This window comes from Tachyglossus aculeatus, chromosome X4, assembly GCF_015852505.1.
Source record: "Tachyglossus aculeatus isolate mTacAcu1 chromosome X4, mTacAcu1.pri, whole genome shotgun sequence".
NCBI classification, from domain to species: domain Eukaryota; kingdom Metazoa; phylum Chordata; class Mammalia; order Monotremata; family Tachyglossidae; genus Tachyglossus; species Tachyglossus aculeatus.
Window position 1 is genome coordinate 18,535,482 of NC_052098.1, and position 12,147 is coordinate 18,547,628.

At 47.5% G+C, this 12,147-nt stretch overlaps 1 protein-coding gene across 1 annotated transcript; it reads right to left on the reverse strand.

Annotated features, from left to right (window-relative positions):
* Positions 1 to 7,662: 7,662 nt before the first annotated feature.
* On the reverse strand, positions 7,663 to 11,648 carry LOC119947799 (prorelaxin-like). Its single transcript, XM_038769380.1, has 2 exons — positions 11,382 to 11,648; positions 7,663 to 8,341 (listed from the first exon to the last, which is right to left on the reverse strand). Exons 1-2 carry the CDS (start codon positions 11,581 to 11,583, stop codon positions 7,992 to 7,994), a joined length of 552 nt encoding a protein of 183 aa, XP_038625308.1. The 5' UTR covers positions 11,584 to 11,648; the 3' UTR covers positions 7,663 to 7,991.
* Positions 11,649 to 12,147: the final 499 nt, after the last annotated feature.

Sequence of the window (12,147 nt, forward strand, 5' to 3'; positions counted from 1 at the left end):
CGGGCTCGGGAGTCAGAGATCATGGGTTCAAATCCCAGCTCCGCCGCCTGTCAGCTGTGTGACTTTGGGCGAGTCACTTCACTTCTCTGGGCCTCAGTAACCTCATCTGTAAAATGGAGATTATGATTGTGAGCCCCACATGGGACAACCTGATCACCTTGTATCCTCCCCAGCGCTTAGAACAGTGCTTTGCACATAGTAAGCGCTTAACAAATGCCATTATTGTTATTATTATTACTCTGCACACAGTGAATGCTCAGAAAATACGATTGATTTCAGGGAAGACGGACGGCTAGAATTTTTCATTCCCTCTGTTTTCACCTTAGTTATCTTTCCCCATGTCCTCAACCCCAAGTCATAGGCGACTTGTACTTCCCAAGCGCTTAGTACAGTGTTCTGCACCCAGTAAGAGCTCAATAAATACGATTGAATGAATGAACAGGCGGAATTCAGCAGTAGACGAATTCTCCGTCCACTTCGTTGTCTTCGATAGCATAGTGGGGAAAAGATTACGGCTGCCACCGAGTGGCAATTCTTTAAAACGCTCAATTTTACCTGATCCAAGGCCAATTACCTTCGAGTCGTGCTGAAGTCCTTGGGTCCTAATGCCAATTCTGGAGAGCTCAAACGGGTCTCCTCCATCCCCCAGCAGAGGTGGGAAGTCTCCGTTCTGTTCTGGGGTGACGAAGACATTTCTAACCCGTACATCCAAATACAGAACACACTGCTATGTTATGTTATCCTGGACATGATGTTGTGTCGCAGACAAAAATGAAAACCGGAGAAGGGGGTGCTGCTGCTGAATAAGCCAGGGGGCAGAGACCCCTCACCCCCACTCCCAACGGGCCCAAACTGTTTTCTCCCTTCGATCTGGTGGGGACACTGTGTAGAGAAGCAGTGTGCTCAGTGGAAAGAGCCCGGCCTTGGGAGTCAGTGGTCATGGGTTCAAATCCCGACTCCACCGCTTGTCAGCTGTGTGACTTCGGGCAAGCCACTTAACTTCTCTGTGCCTTAGTTTCCTCATCTGTAAAATGGGGATTCAGTGCCTGTTCTCCCTCCTACTTAGACCGTGAGCCCCATGTGGGACAGGGACTGTTTTCAACCTGATTAACTTGTATCTACTCCAGCAGTTGGAACAGTGCCTGCCACCATAAAGAACAGATAGCACGAGACAGTTTTTGTGCAGGTACAGTGTGATCAGAACAGTGGATTCCATATTTCCCCCAAAGGTGAATTTCACTGTCTGTCATATCTTCTTCCAGCACAAAGGACATTTAGAAATAGATGAGCTTATTTTTGTGTGCGTGGCTCAGTGGAAAGAGCACGGGCTTTGGAGTCAGAGGTCATGGGTTCAAATCCCGGCTCCGCCGCTTGTCAGCTGTGTGACTTTGGGCAAGTCACAACTTCTCTGGGCCTCAGTTACCTCATCTGTAAAATGGGGATGAAGACTGTGAGCCTCACGTGGGACAACCTGATCACCTAGTATCCTTCCCAGTGCTTAGAACAGTGCTTTGCACATAGTAAGCACTTAACAAATGCCATTATTATTATTATTATGTTCATATCTGAGGGTAAGTGCACATGCCTGAATGTGGTTAGACTGCAAAAAGAAAACAAAAAATTATTTTTAATAACCAAAAAGCTATTAGATATAGGGAGAGGAGGCTCATCTCTTTTCAACAACAGGCAATTCCAAAAAGGTGAGTATATTCATTTTCTATCAAATTAAAATAAACACTTCTTAATCCTAACCCCTCCCTCCCCCCTCCTTCTCCTTCTCCCTCTCTCATAATGTCTGCTGAAATTTGCTTTAAAAAATTTTAGAAACATTTTCAGGTGCTAGGGATATCATCTGAAAGTGTTTCTAATTTTTTTTAAAGCAAGTATTTAGCAGATGTTATAAGGGCCTCTTCAGAAACTTCCCTTGACTCGGGGAGGGAAAACCCCAGGGATTTCAGGACACAGTGGGGGTGGGGGTGGGGGGCACCACCAAGCATCTGAGTCTGTTTTCGGTGACTTTGAGGGATATTTCAACCAGGAGTAAGGTTGGGGAGCTCCTAGTCCATCACAGTCTCTTTTGGGAGGGATTTATCATTTAATACTCAGTTATATAACAGATGGGGAGTTCTCCAGCCCTGCTCCTGGTTGAAATATCCCCCAAAGTCACTGAAAACGAGCTCAGATGCCTGGTAGTGTCCCCAGTGTCCTGAAACCCTTGGGGTTTTCCCTTCTGGGTACAGGGGTAGTTTCTAGAAGTCTCTAAAGAGGCCCTGGAAAACTCTCCCTGCAATTCAGTGCCACTGCCCTGTGGCTCTTCAGATCGGCCCCTTCCAATAGCCCCAGTAGATCAGTTGGGGTCCAGCTATCCAGCCAGGCAATCGAGTCTTGCACTTCTCTCCGGCCTGCAAGGGGCAGGCACCTCCCTGCTCATAAGCACAAGACACCGCGATTCGTTAGAAAATTCACTTTTTCAGAGTGCATGAAGAATATGTTTTTGATCATGTAACATTTGAACCAAAGTCTGATTCCAAAACTCCTAATCCTCATGTTATAAATTACAGATGGGGGGAGTAGTAGAGTTTAAGGATAGGTACTTAAGTGCTGTGGGACTGAGGTGAGTATCCAAGTGCTTAAGGGGGACACGGGCAAGTGCGTGTGTGATGCAGTAGGGAGGGCGGGTGGGAGAACTGAGGGCTTAGTCAGGGATGGCTTCTTCACTGTATTGATATATAGGCTAGCTAAACTTATCACTCTGTCCAACAAATGACTTCCTTTTTTGTGACCTTTAAGTTTCTTCTCTGGCTCTGCACACAGAACGTGCTCAATAAATATCACCGATCGATTGATTGATGCTTGATAGAGGAGCAGAAATGCAGAAGGTGACAGAGGAAAGTCATAAGGTGAGAGACAGAAAGATGCGTATACACTTAGGCAGACACCTGTACCAGAATAGATGTCCTAGGAGTGCAGTGTAGCAGATAATAATAATAATTAATAACAATGATATTTGCCAAGTGCTTAATATTTTCCTAGCACTTTACTAAGTGCTAAGAGTAGATGCAAGGTAATCAGGTCAGATGCAGTCCTTGTTCCAAAATGGAGTTCACAGTATCAAGGAGGAGGAAGAACAGATATCAAGTCCCCATTTTATAGATGAGGGAACTGAGGCCCAGAAAAGTTAAGTGACTTGCACAAGGTCACACAACAGTACCTACAGGATTGCATCAAGCAGTCAAAACCAGGCACTGCAGGCTTTTTTTTTAACTTTTCCTGGCAGTGCTTAAGCTCTTGGAAAGCTGAAACCATAGCTTTTACTCAATCAACCAATCATATTTATTGAATGCTTACTGTGTGCAGAACACCGAACTAAGCGCTGGGGAGAGTACAATGTAGCAGAGTTGGTGGACACGTTCCCTGCCCACAAAAAGCTTACATTGTTCTTTCCCAAGCAACAAGCACACAGTAAGTGCTCAATAGATACGATTGAATGAGTGAATGAATGAATGCTACATCACTCTGTGCTGAGGACATCTGCTTTGGTGAAAGTGTGTGTGTGTGTGTGTGTGTGTGTGTGTGCACATGCATGCATGCGTGCACACACATGCGCGCACAAAAGATGTGTGAGCCTGTAGGCTTGTTGTGGGCAGGGAACATGTCTGCTAATTCATGTTTGCAAATACAAGCACTTAGTACAGTGCTCTGCACATAGCAAGCACTCAATACCATTGATTGATTGATCCTTGCCTAAGTGTCTACCTGGATCTACATCTGCCTCCTTTTCTCTCTTTTACTCTATTCCTAATTGTCTGTTCTTCTATCATCGACCTCCTTAGTAGTAGTAATAATAATATTATTATTACACTATTCTCATTCTGTTAGTAGTAACAGTAGTAGTAGTAATAATATTTAATAAACGCTTACTGGGTGCAGAGCTCTGTACTGAGCGCCGAGAAAGAATACAGAGGTGGGAGTTAGATATGGTCTCTGTCCCTAAAGGGGCTCACAATCCAATAATATAGAGGGGGACAGTGAACTGGCGAAAGATATAAGAGGACAGACTTTTCTCCTACCAGCTGATAGGCCCCCCAGAGATGCCACTGCTCTGTGCCCAAGAGTCTAACCTTGTGGTTTCAGGTGAAGTGTCATGAACTGTGAACAAAGATTCCGGTTTCCAATCCCCTTCCCGTGGTGCCAAACAAAGGACTGCCAGTGATGGTGGTTACAGAGTAGAAGGCAGTGTGTATTCAGATTCTGTTTGTTTACTTTTTCAAATTGCTGAGCTGAATACCTGTTGCAGACGCAATCACGACATTCATTCATTCATTCAATTGTATTTATTGAGCGCTTACTGTGTGCAGAGCACTGTACTAAACGCTTGGGATGTACAAGTTGGCAACATATGGAGACGGTCCCTACCCAACAGCGGGCTCACAGTCTAGAAGGGGGGAAACAGACAACAAAACAAAACATATTAACAAAATAAAATAAATAGAATAAATATGTACAAGTAAAATAAATAGAGTAATAAATAGGTACAAACATATATACATATATACAGGTGCTGTGGGGAGGGGAAGGAGGTAAGGTTGGGGGGAGGGGGATGGGGAGGAGGGGGAGACGAAGGAGGGGGCTCAGTCTGGGAAGGCCTCCTGGAGGTGGTGAACTCTCAGTAGGGCTTTGAAGGAAGGAAGAGAGCTAGCTTGGCGGCTGTGCGGAGGGAGGGCATTCTGGGCCAGGGGGAGGACGTGGGCCGGGGGTTGACCGCGGGACAGGCGAGAACGAGGTACAGTGAGGAGATTAGCGGCAGAGGAGCGGAAGGTGCAGGCTGGGCTGTGGAAGGAAAGAAGGGAGGTGAGGTAGGAGGGGGCGAGGTGATGGAGAGCCTTGAAGCTGAGAGTGAGGAGTTTTTGCCTGTTGCGTAGGTTGTCTGGTAGCCACTGGAGATTTTTGAGGAGGGAAGTAACATGCCCAGAGCGTTTCTGCACAAAGATGATCCGGGCAGCAGTGTGAAGTGTAGACTGAAGTGGGGAGAGACAGGAGGATGGGAGATCAGAGAGGAGGCTGATGCAGTAATCCAGTCGGGATTGGATGAGAGATTGAACGAGCAGGGTAGCAGTTTGGATGGAGAGGAAAGGGCAGATCTTGGCGATGTTGCGGAGGTGAGACCCGCAGGTTTTGGTGACGGATTGGATGTGAGGGGTGAATGAGAGAGCGGAGTCGAGGATAACACCAAGGTTGCGGGCTTGTGAGATGGGAAGGATGGTAGTGCCGTCAACAGTGATGGGAAAGTCAGGGAGAGAGCAGGGTTTGGGAGGGAAGATAAGGAGTTCAGTCTTGGACATATCGAGTTTTAGATGGCGGGCAGACATCCAGATGGAGATGTTTTGAAGGAAGGAGGAGACACGAGCCTGAAGGGAGGGAGAGAGAGCAGGGGCAATGTAGATTTGGGTGTCATCAGCGTAGAGATGATAGTGGGAGTGAATGAGTTCACCAAGGGAGTGAGTGTAGATAGAGAACAGAAGGGGACCAAGAACTGACCCTTGAGGAACCCCTACAGTAAGGGGATGGGAGGGGGAGGAAGAGCCCACAAAAGAGACTGAGAATGAATGGCTGGAGAGATGAGGAGAACCAGGAGTGGACGGAGTCTGTGAAGCCAAGGTTGGATAGGGTGTTGAGGAGAAGGGGGTGGTCCACAGTGTCGAAGGCAGCTGAGAGGTCGAGGAAGATTAGGATATAGGGGTCGTTGGATTTGGCAAGCAGGAGGTCATTGGTGACCTTTGAGAGGGCAGTTTCCGTGGAATGTAGGGGATGGAAGCCAGACTGGAGGGGGTCGAGGAGAGAGTTGGTGCTGAGGAATTCGAGGCAGCATGTGTAGACGATGCATTCAAGGAGTTTGGAAAGGAATGATAGGAGGGAGATAGGGCGATAACTAGAAGGGGAGGTGAGGTCAAGAGAGGGTTTTTTTAGGATGGGGGGGACGTGGGCATGTTTGAAGGCAGAGGGGAAGGAACCAGTGGAGAGTGAGCAGTTGAAGATGGAAGTTAAGGAGGGGAGGAGGGATGGAGCGAGAGATTTTATAAGATGAGAGGGAATGGGGTCAGAAGCACAGGTGGCCAGAGTAGCACTTGAGAGGAGGGAGGAGATCTCATCTGAGGATACTGCTGGGAAGGATGGGAGAGTAGCGGAGAGGGTTGAGAGCCGGGGGGTTGGAGAAGGGGGAGAAGTAACTTTGGGGAGCTCAGACCTGATGGATTTAATTTTATTAATGAAGTAGGAGGCCAAATCGTTGGGGGTGAGGGAAGGAGGAAGGGGCCTGAGAAGGGAGTTAAACGTACAGAAGAGCTGACGGGGATGATAGGCATGGGTGTCAATAAGGGAGGAGAAATAGTTTTGTCTGGCAGATGAGAGGGCAGAGTTAAGGCAGGAAAGGATAAACTTGAAGTGAACGAGGTTGGCATGGTGTTTAGACTTTCACCAGCAGCGTTCAGCAGCTTGAGCATAAGAGCGAAGGAAGCAGACAGTGGCAGTGATCCAGGGCTGTGGGTTAGTGGTATGAGAGTGGCGAAGGGAAAGGGGAGCGAGGGAGTCGAGCTGAGTAGAGAGGGTAGAGCTGAGAGCAGTACCCTGATCATCAAGGTTGGGTAGAGAGGAAAGGGAGGTGAGGTGGGGCGTGAGGCACTCAGAAAGATGGATGGGGTGGAGAGAGTGGAGGTCTCTGTGAGGTAATCTCCACACCGTGCCTCGTTCTCGCCTGTCCCGCCATCGACCCCCGGCCCACGTCATTCCCCGGGCCTGGAATGCCCTCCCTCTGCCCATCCGCCAAGCTAGCTCTCTTCTTCCCTTCAGGGCCCTACTGAGAGCTCACCTCCTCCAGGAGGCCTTCCCAGACTGAGCCCCTTCCTTCCTCTCCCCCTTGTCCCCCTCTCCATCCCCCCATCTTACCTCCTTCCCTTCCCCACAGCACCTGTATATATGTATATATGTTTGTACATATTTATTACTCTATTTATTTTACTTGTACATATCTATTCTATTTATTTTATTTTGTTAGTATGTTTGGTTTTGTCTCCCCCTTTTAGACTGTGAGCCCACTGTTGGGTAGGGACTGTCTCTATATGTTGCCAATTTGTACTTCCTAAGTGCTTAGTACAGTGCTCTGCACACAGTAAGCGCTCAATAAATACGATTGATGATGATGATGATGATGATAGATTTACAGGGGAGAGGACAGTTAACGTCACAAAAAACCCCCTGCTCATCCTTCTAAGTAGACCCTTAGAAGATTTTCTTTGAAAGTACATATTACAATCTGACTGGAACAATCACATTCCCTGAAAATTCGCTTCTCAATCAGTGGTATTTATTGAGCACTTACTGCATGCAGAGCACAGCACTAGGCACTTGAGAGAGTACAGTGTAACAGAGTTGGTAAATACATTCCCTGTTCACTTCTGTAGTTCTAGTAAACGGTAATAGCAACTGGGCTCAGATTTTTTTGCTCCAGAAATTCCTTTAATCGACTGTTTGTTACTCTAACTTTAAAAACAAGTTCATTTTTGCTTTAGTATAAAGTATTCCAGGATTCTGACTGGAACTCAAGGCCTACCCACCCCACCCCGAGACCCCCCCCCTCCCCCCAACAAAAAAACCACACCCTTCAGGTTATTTCTACAATATTGTGTATGCTTTAATGATTTCATCCATTTCCCTACAGAATCACAAGGTTAAAATAATGAGAAATACCCTAGAAATGAAAATTTAAAATTAGGAACAGACTTGCAAATCTTGTTACTTTTCCACTAGAAAAAAAAAATCCCTGAAGATTGCTCTTTCAGGAAAAAAGGTATGAGATTCATTCATAGTTAACAATAAAGAAAGGACTATTAGATTCTTCCAGGTTAACTGAAAACTACAGTCATCAAAACAATATTTCACTTTCTACCAATACATAGTACTGATTGGGACATCAACGAAGTTGACATTCTCACAGCTCAGCATGCTTTGGCAATATCAGCTTTGGTACAGGTATAAGTACAACAATAAGACGCCAAGCTGAAGTCTCTCTTTTTTCGGGGATGTTTCACCCAGCTAAAGTTGCTTGGCTCTAAAGGATTTGTGGCTTCCCCTTCACCTTGACTCGTCTCAGAATATTCCTTGAGTTGATCGATGTACGTTTTTAAATTCTCCGACATGGGTAGAGACTCATGGTCACTGTCCAGATCAAATAAATCCTTCAGTTTCTTCTGGGTGAAGATGCCCTGTAACTCTTCCACGCCAGGATTTAATGCTGACTTCAGCTTGTCCGGTTCCACATCTTTGCTAATGAACGATTGGACAGATTCTGTTGACAAAAAAGGGGACCGATAAAAGTGCAGGAAAACCATTTGCATAACATGGAAAACTTGGGGGCAGTTAGACAGACACTGTGTTTTAGGGTGGGGGGAAAGCAGTCTCAAGGAATCATAGGGAAGCAGCACAGCTTAATGGAAAGACCACAGGCCTGAGAGTCAGGAGGCCTGGGTGATAATCCAGGCTCTGCCACTCGCCTACTGTGTGACCTCTGGCAAGTCACTTAGTTCTCTGTGCCTCGATTTCCTCATCTGTAAATGGGGATTTCCTCTTTTGAAAAACGGGAAGCAAGAGCACAGCTTACTGGAAAGAGCACGGGTTTGGGAGTCAAAGGTCATAGGTTCTGATCCTGGCTTCACTACTTATCAGCTGTGTGACTTTGGGCCGATCACTTCACTTCTCTGTGCCTCAGTTACCTCTTCTGTACAATGGGGAGTAAGACTGTGAGTCCAGTGTGGGACAACCTGATTACCTTCTTATCTACCCCAGTGCTTAGAACAGTGCTTGGCACATAGTAAGCGCCTAACAAATACCATCCCCTTTTACATGTGAGTCTCATGTGGGACAGGGATTACATCTGACTCACTTATATTGGATCAATCAACGGTATTTTCTTGGACACTTACTGTGCGCAGAGCACAGTTACTAGTGCTTGGGAGAGAGCAATACAACAGAGTTGGTAAAATGAATCTCTCATCTCCACAGCCTATTTCCCCTTCTACTGCCACTTCAGCTCTTCTTTAATCAATCAATCAATGGCATTTACTGAGCACTTACTGTAGGCAGAGCACTGCACTAAGCACTTGGGAGAGTAAAATGCAACAGAGTTCCCTGTCCACAAAGAGCTGCCTATACCCCAGTGCTTAGTATGATGCTTGGAACATAGTAAGTGCATAACAAATTCCACAACGCAGCTGTGCACATGTGCATGGTGTCAGTGGAATCACATGCATTAGAATGCCAGGAATTGAGCCTTGGATCACAGAATAACTGAATGCATGCAGGGAGGCAGAAAGGCAGGATTCAGCTGCACGGAAGCTAATGGAACGAGTACAGTGGCACACTTCTGGATGGCCTGGTTTCTCCTCTGAGAAGTCCTGTTTGAGTACGGGATACCAACAACCTGGGCGGAGAAACTGATTCTAGTCCTAGTTTCTGGCTGTGATTTTCATCTTACTTGATTAAAACACAGCCGCACTCTTTCCCTGGGGCCAACAGCAGGGTTACTGGTTACTTCTAAGCATCTTATCCTTCTCTAGGTGTTGGAAATGTCCTATCTGGATATTGTTTAGCTAACATATCCACAGTTTCTGGTGTCTTTCATCTTCCAGTCTTTGGATACCTTCTGAATCTCCTGCCTACTTCCACCCCACCATTCATTCATTCATTCATTCATTCATTCAATCGTATTTACTGGGTGCTTACTGTGTGCAGAGCACTGTACTAAGTGCTTGGGAAGTACAAGTCGGCAACATATAGAGACAGTCCCTACCCAACCACGGGCTCACAGTCTAGAAAGGGGAGACAGACAACAAAGCAAAACGTGTAGACAGGTATATAAAAATAAAAATAATAAAAACTATATAGTCAAATATATATAGTCATAAAAACAATAGCTAGTGGCCCCAAAACAGTTGCAGTCAAATAAGATGAAAGTCACAGGGGGCTTCATGTTTGGGTATGTCTAATTTATGTACATAATTCTTCTCTTTATCTAACTGGATAAATCCTGAGTGGTTAATTCCATTTTACAGCTCACAGTTATACTTGTATGGCTAAAGATGGAGATGGAAAAATAAGTTAAAAGCCTCTGCCCCTTTGATGTCAACTATTATTACTCTGAATCTGCACTCCCGGATGACTCTAGCAGTGAAGATGGACATGGAAAATAGCAAGGATGAACGTTCGTCTTGAGACTTTCCAATTTGTACCGTCCAATCAATTTTTTTGCACTTTTAATTGCTGCTTCAGAACTTGCTGCTTCTTAACAGGGATAAGCATGTCCCTGCGAGTTTTGCTTACCTTGGTAATAGGCCTTAAATGGGAAGCATAAAAGGTACCAAAAAAGAATGACAGCACCCCGCCTTTTAGGGGAGAAAAAGGCACTCGATTTCAGTCAATCAATCCATCAGTGGTATTTATTGAGCGCTTACTGTGTGTGGAGCACCGACCTAAGTGCTTGGCGAGAAGCAGCGTGGCTCAGTGGAAAGAGCCCGGGCTTGGGAGTCAGAGGTCATGCGTTCGAATCTTGGCTCCGTCACTTGTCAGCTGTGTGACCTTGGGCAAGCCACTTAACTTCTCTGTGCCTCAGTTACCCCATCTGTAAAATGGGGATTAAAACTGAGCCCCACGTGGGACAATCTCATCACCTTGTATCCCCCAGTGCTTTGCACATAGTAAGCGATTAACAAATACCATTATTATTATTACCACCCAACAATCTAAGAGCTCAGTGGTATTTATTGAGCGTTTACTTTGTGCGGAACACCGACCTACGCGCTTGGGAGAGTACCACACAACAATGTAATAGTTCAGCGGTACTTATTGAGCTCTAACTGGGTGCGGAGCACCGTCCTGAGCGCCTGGGAGAGTCCCACCCAACAATCTAAGAGCTCAGTGGTATTTATTGAGCTCTAACTGGGTACGGAGCACCGTCCTGAGCGCCTGGGAGAGTCCCACCCAACAATCTAAGAGCTCAGTGGTATTTATTGTGCTCTAACTGGGTACGGAGCACCGTCCTAAGCGCTTGGGAGAGTACCACACAACAATGTAACAGTTCAGTGGTATTAACTGAGGTCTAAGTGGGTGCGGAGCACCGTCCTGAGCGCTTGGGAGAGTCCCACCCAACAATCTAACAGTTCGACGGGGTTTATTGAGCGCTAACGGTATGCAGAGCATGCTTCCGATGGAGCGCTTTCCCACTTCGGAAGTCATTTTCGTCCCCACGGCACCCCTGCGAGGCGGGAGTACGCGGAGGCACGAAGCCCCACTACAGCTCCGGAGCCAGACGGAGCGGGGGTGGAGCCACTCACCAGCCGGCTGGGCCTGGCGGTCCATCTGCTGGTCCAGCGACAGCCTCCGCCAGCGGGAGCTGCCGCAGGTGTAGATGACGGTTCGGATGAACTCGCGGCCGCAGAGTTTCATCCTCTCGGGCTGTTGTGATCGGCCCTCCCCCGGGAAGTGGCTGGACAGCAACCAGACCCACAGCAGCTGCGAAAACACCGGGTACTGCATGTCGATAGAGCCGCCCCTGCTTCTGCACTCCCTCTCGCTCCTTCCCCAAGCCCCTCAACTCTCCCGGCCTCCTCGCCCCTCAGCCCTTTTTATAACCCTCCCGCTCCCCTCCTCAGTCACCCGGTCCCGCCCCCTCCCACTTCCCCAGGGCACTTGCAACCGTCCGAGCAATCGCGTGCGCTTTTCGCTGCTGCTCCAGAACTCCGGGCTTTGCGTGCGTGCATGTGCATGCATCCGTCCATCCATCCATCCAGTCCACCGTACTGCTCGAGCGCTTACGGTGTGCAGAGCACTGTGCTAAGCGCCCGGGAGAGGTCAGTCCGGCGATAGAGACGATCCCTACCCGCCACCAGCCCCCAGTTATCTCCCCGCCGGTTTGACTTCCCCGGGTTAAAGGGACCCGTTAAATGGGAAGCGGACTCGATAAGACTTGGGATTTTCATTGACATTTTCTATAGGTTCCGAGAGGAGTCGGGATCGTGTGCCCGTCCAACATTAAGTCGGCACGTTGTCCTCAGTGGGAAAAGCTACTCTCCTGGCCCGGTCACTTGTCTTTCCTTACTG

What these genes read in the sequence shown, in the direction of transcription:
- LOC119947799 (XM_038769380.1), bottom strand. Translation starts at nt 11,583, where the DNA reads ATGCAGTACCCGGTGTTTTCGCAGCTGCTGTGGGTCTGGTTGCTGTCC. An exon ending in CCGCCAGGCCCAGCCGGCTG is followed by an intron (nt 8,342 to 11,381) that starts GTGAGTGGCTCC and finishes TTTTGTCAACAG; the next exon opens with AATCTGTCCAATCGTTCATT.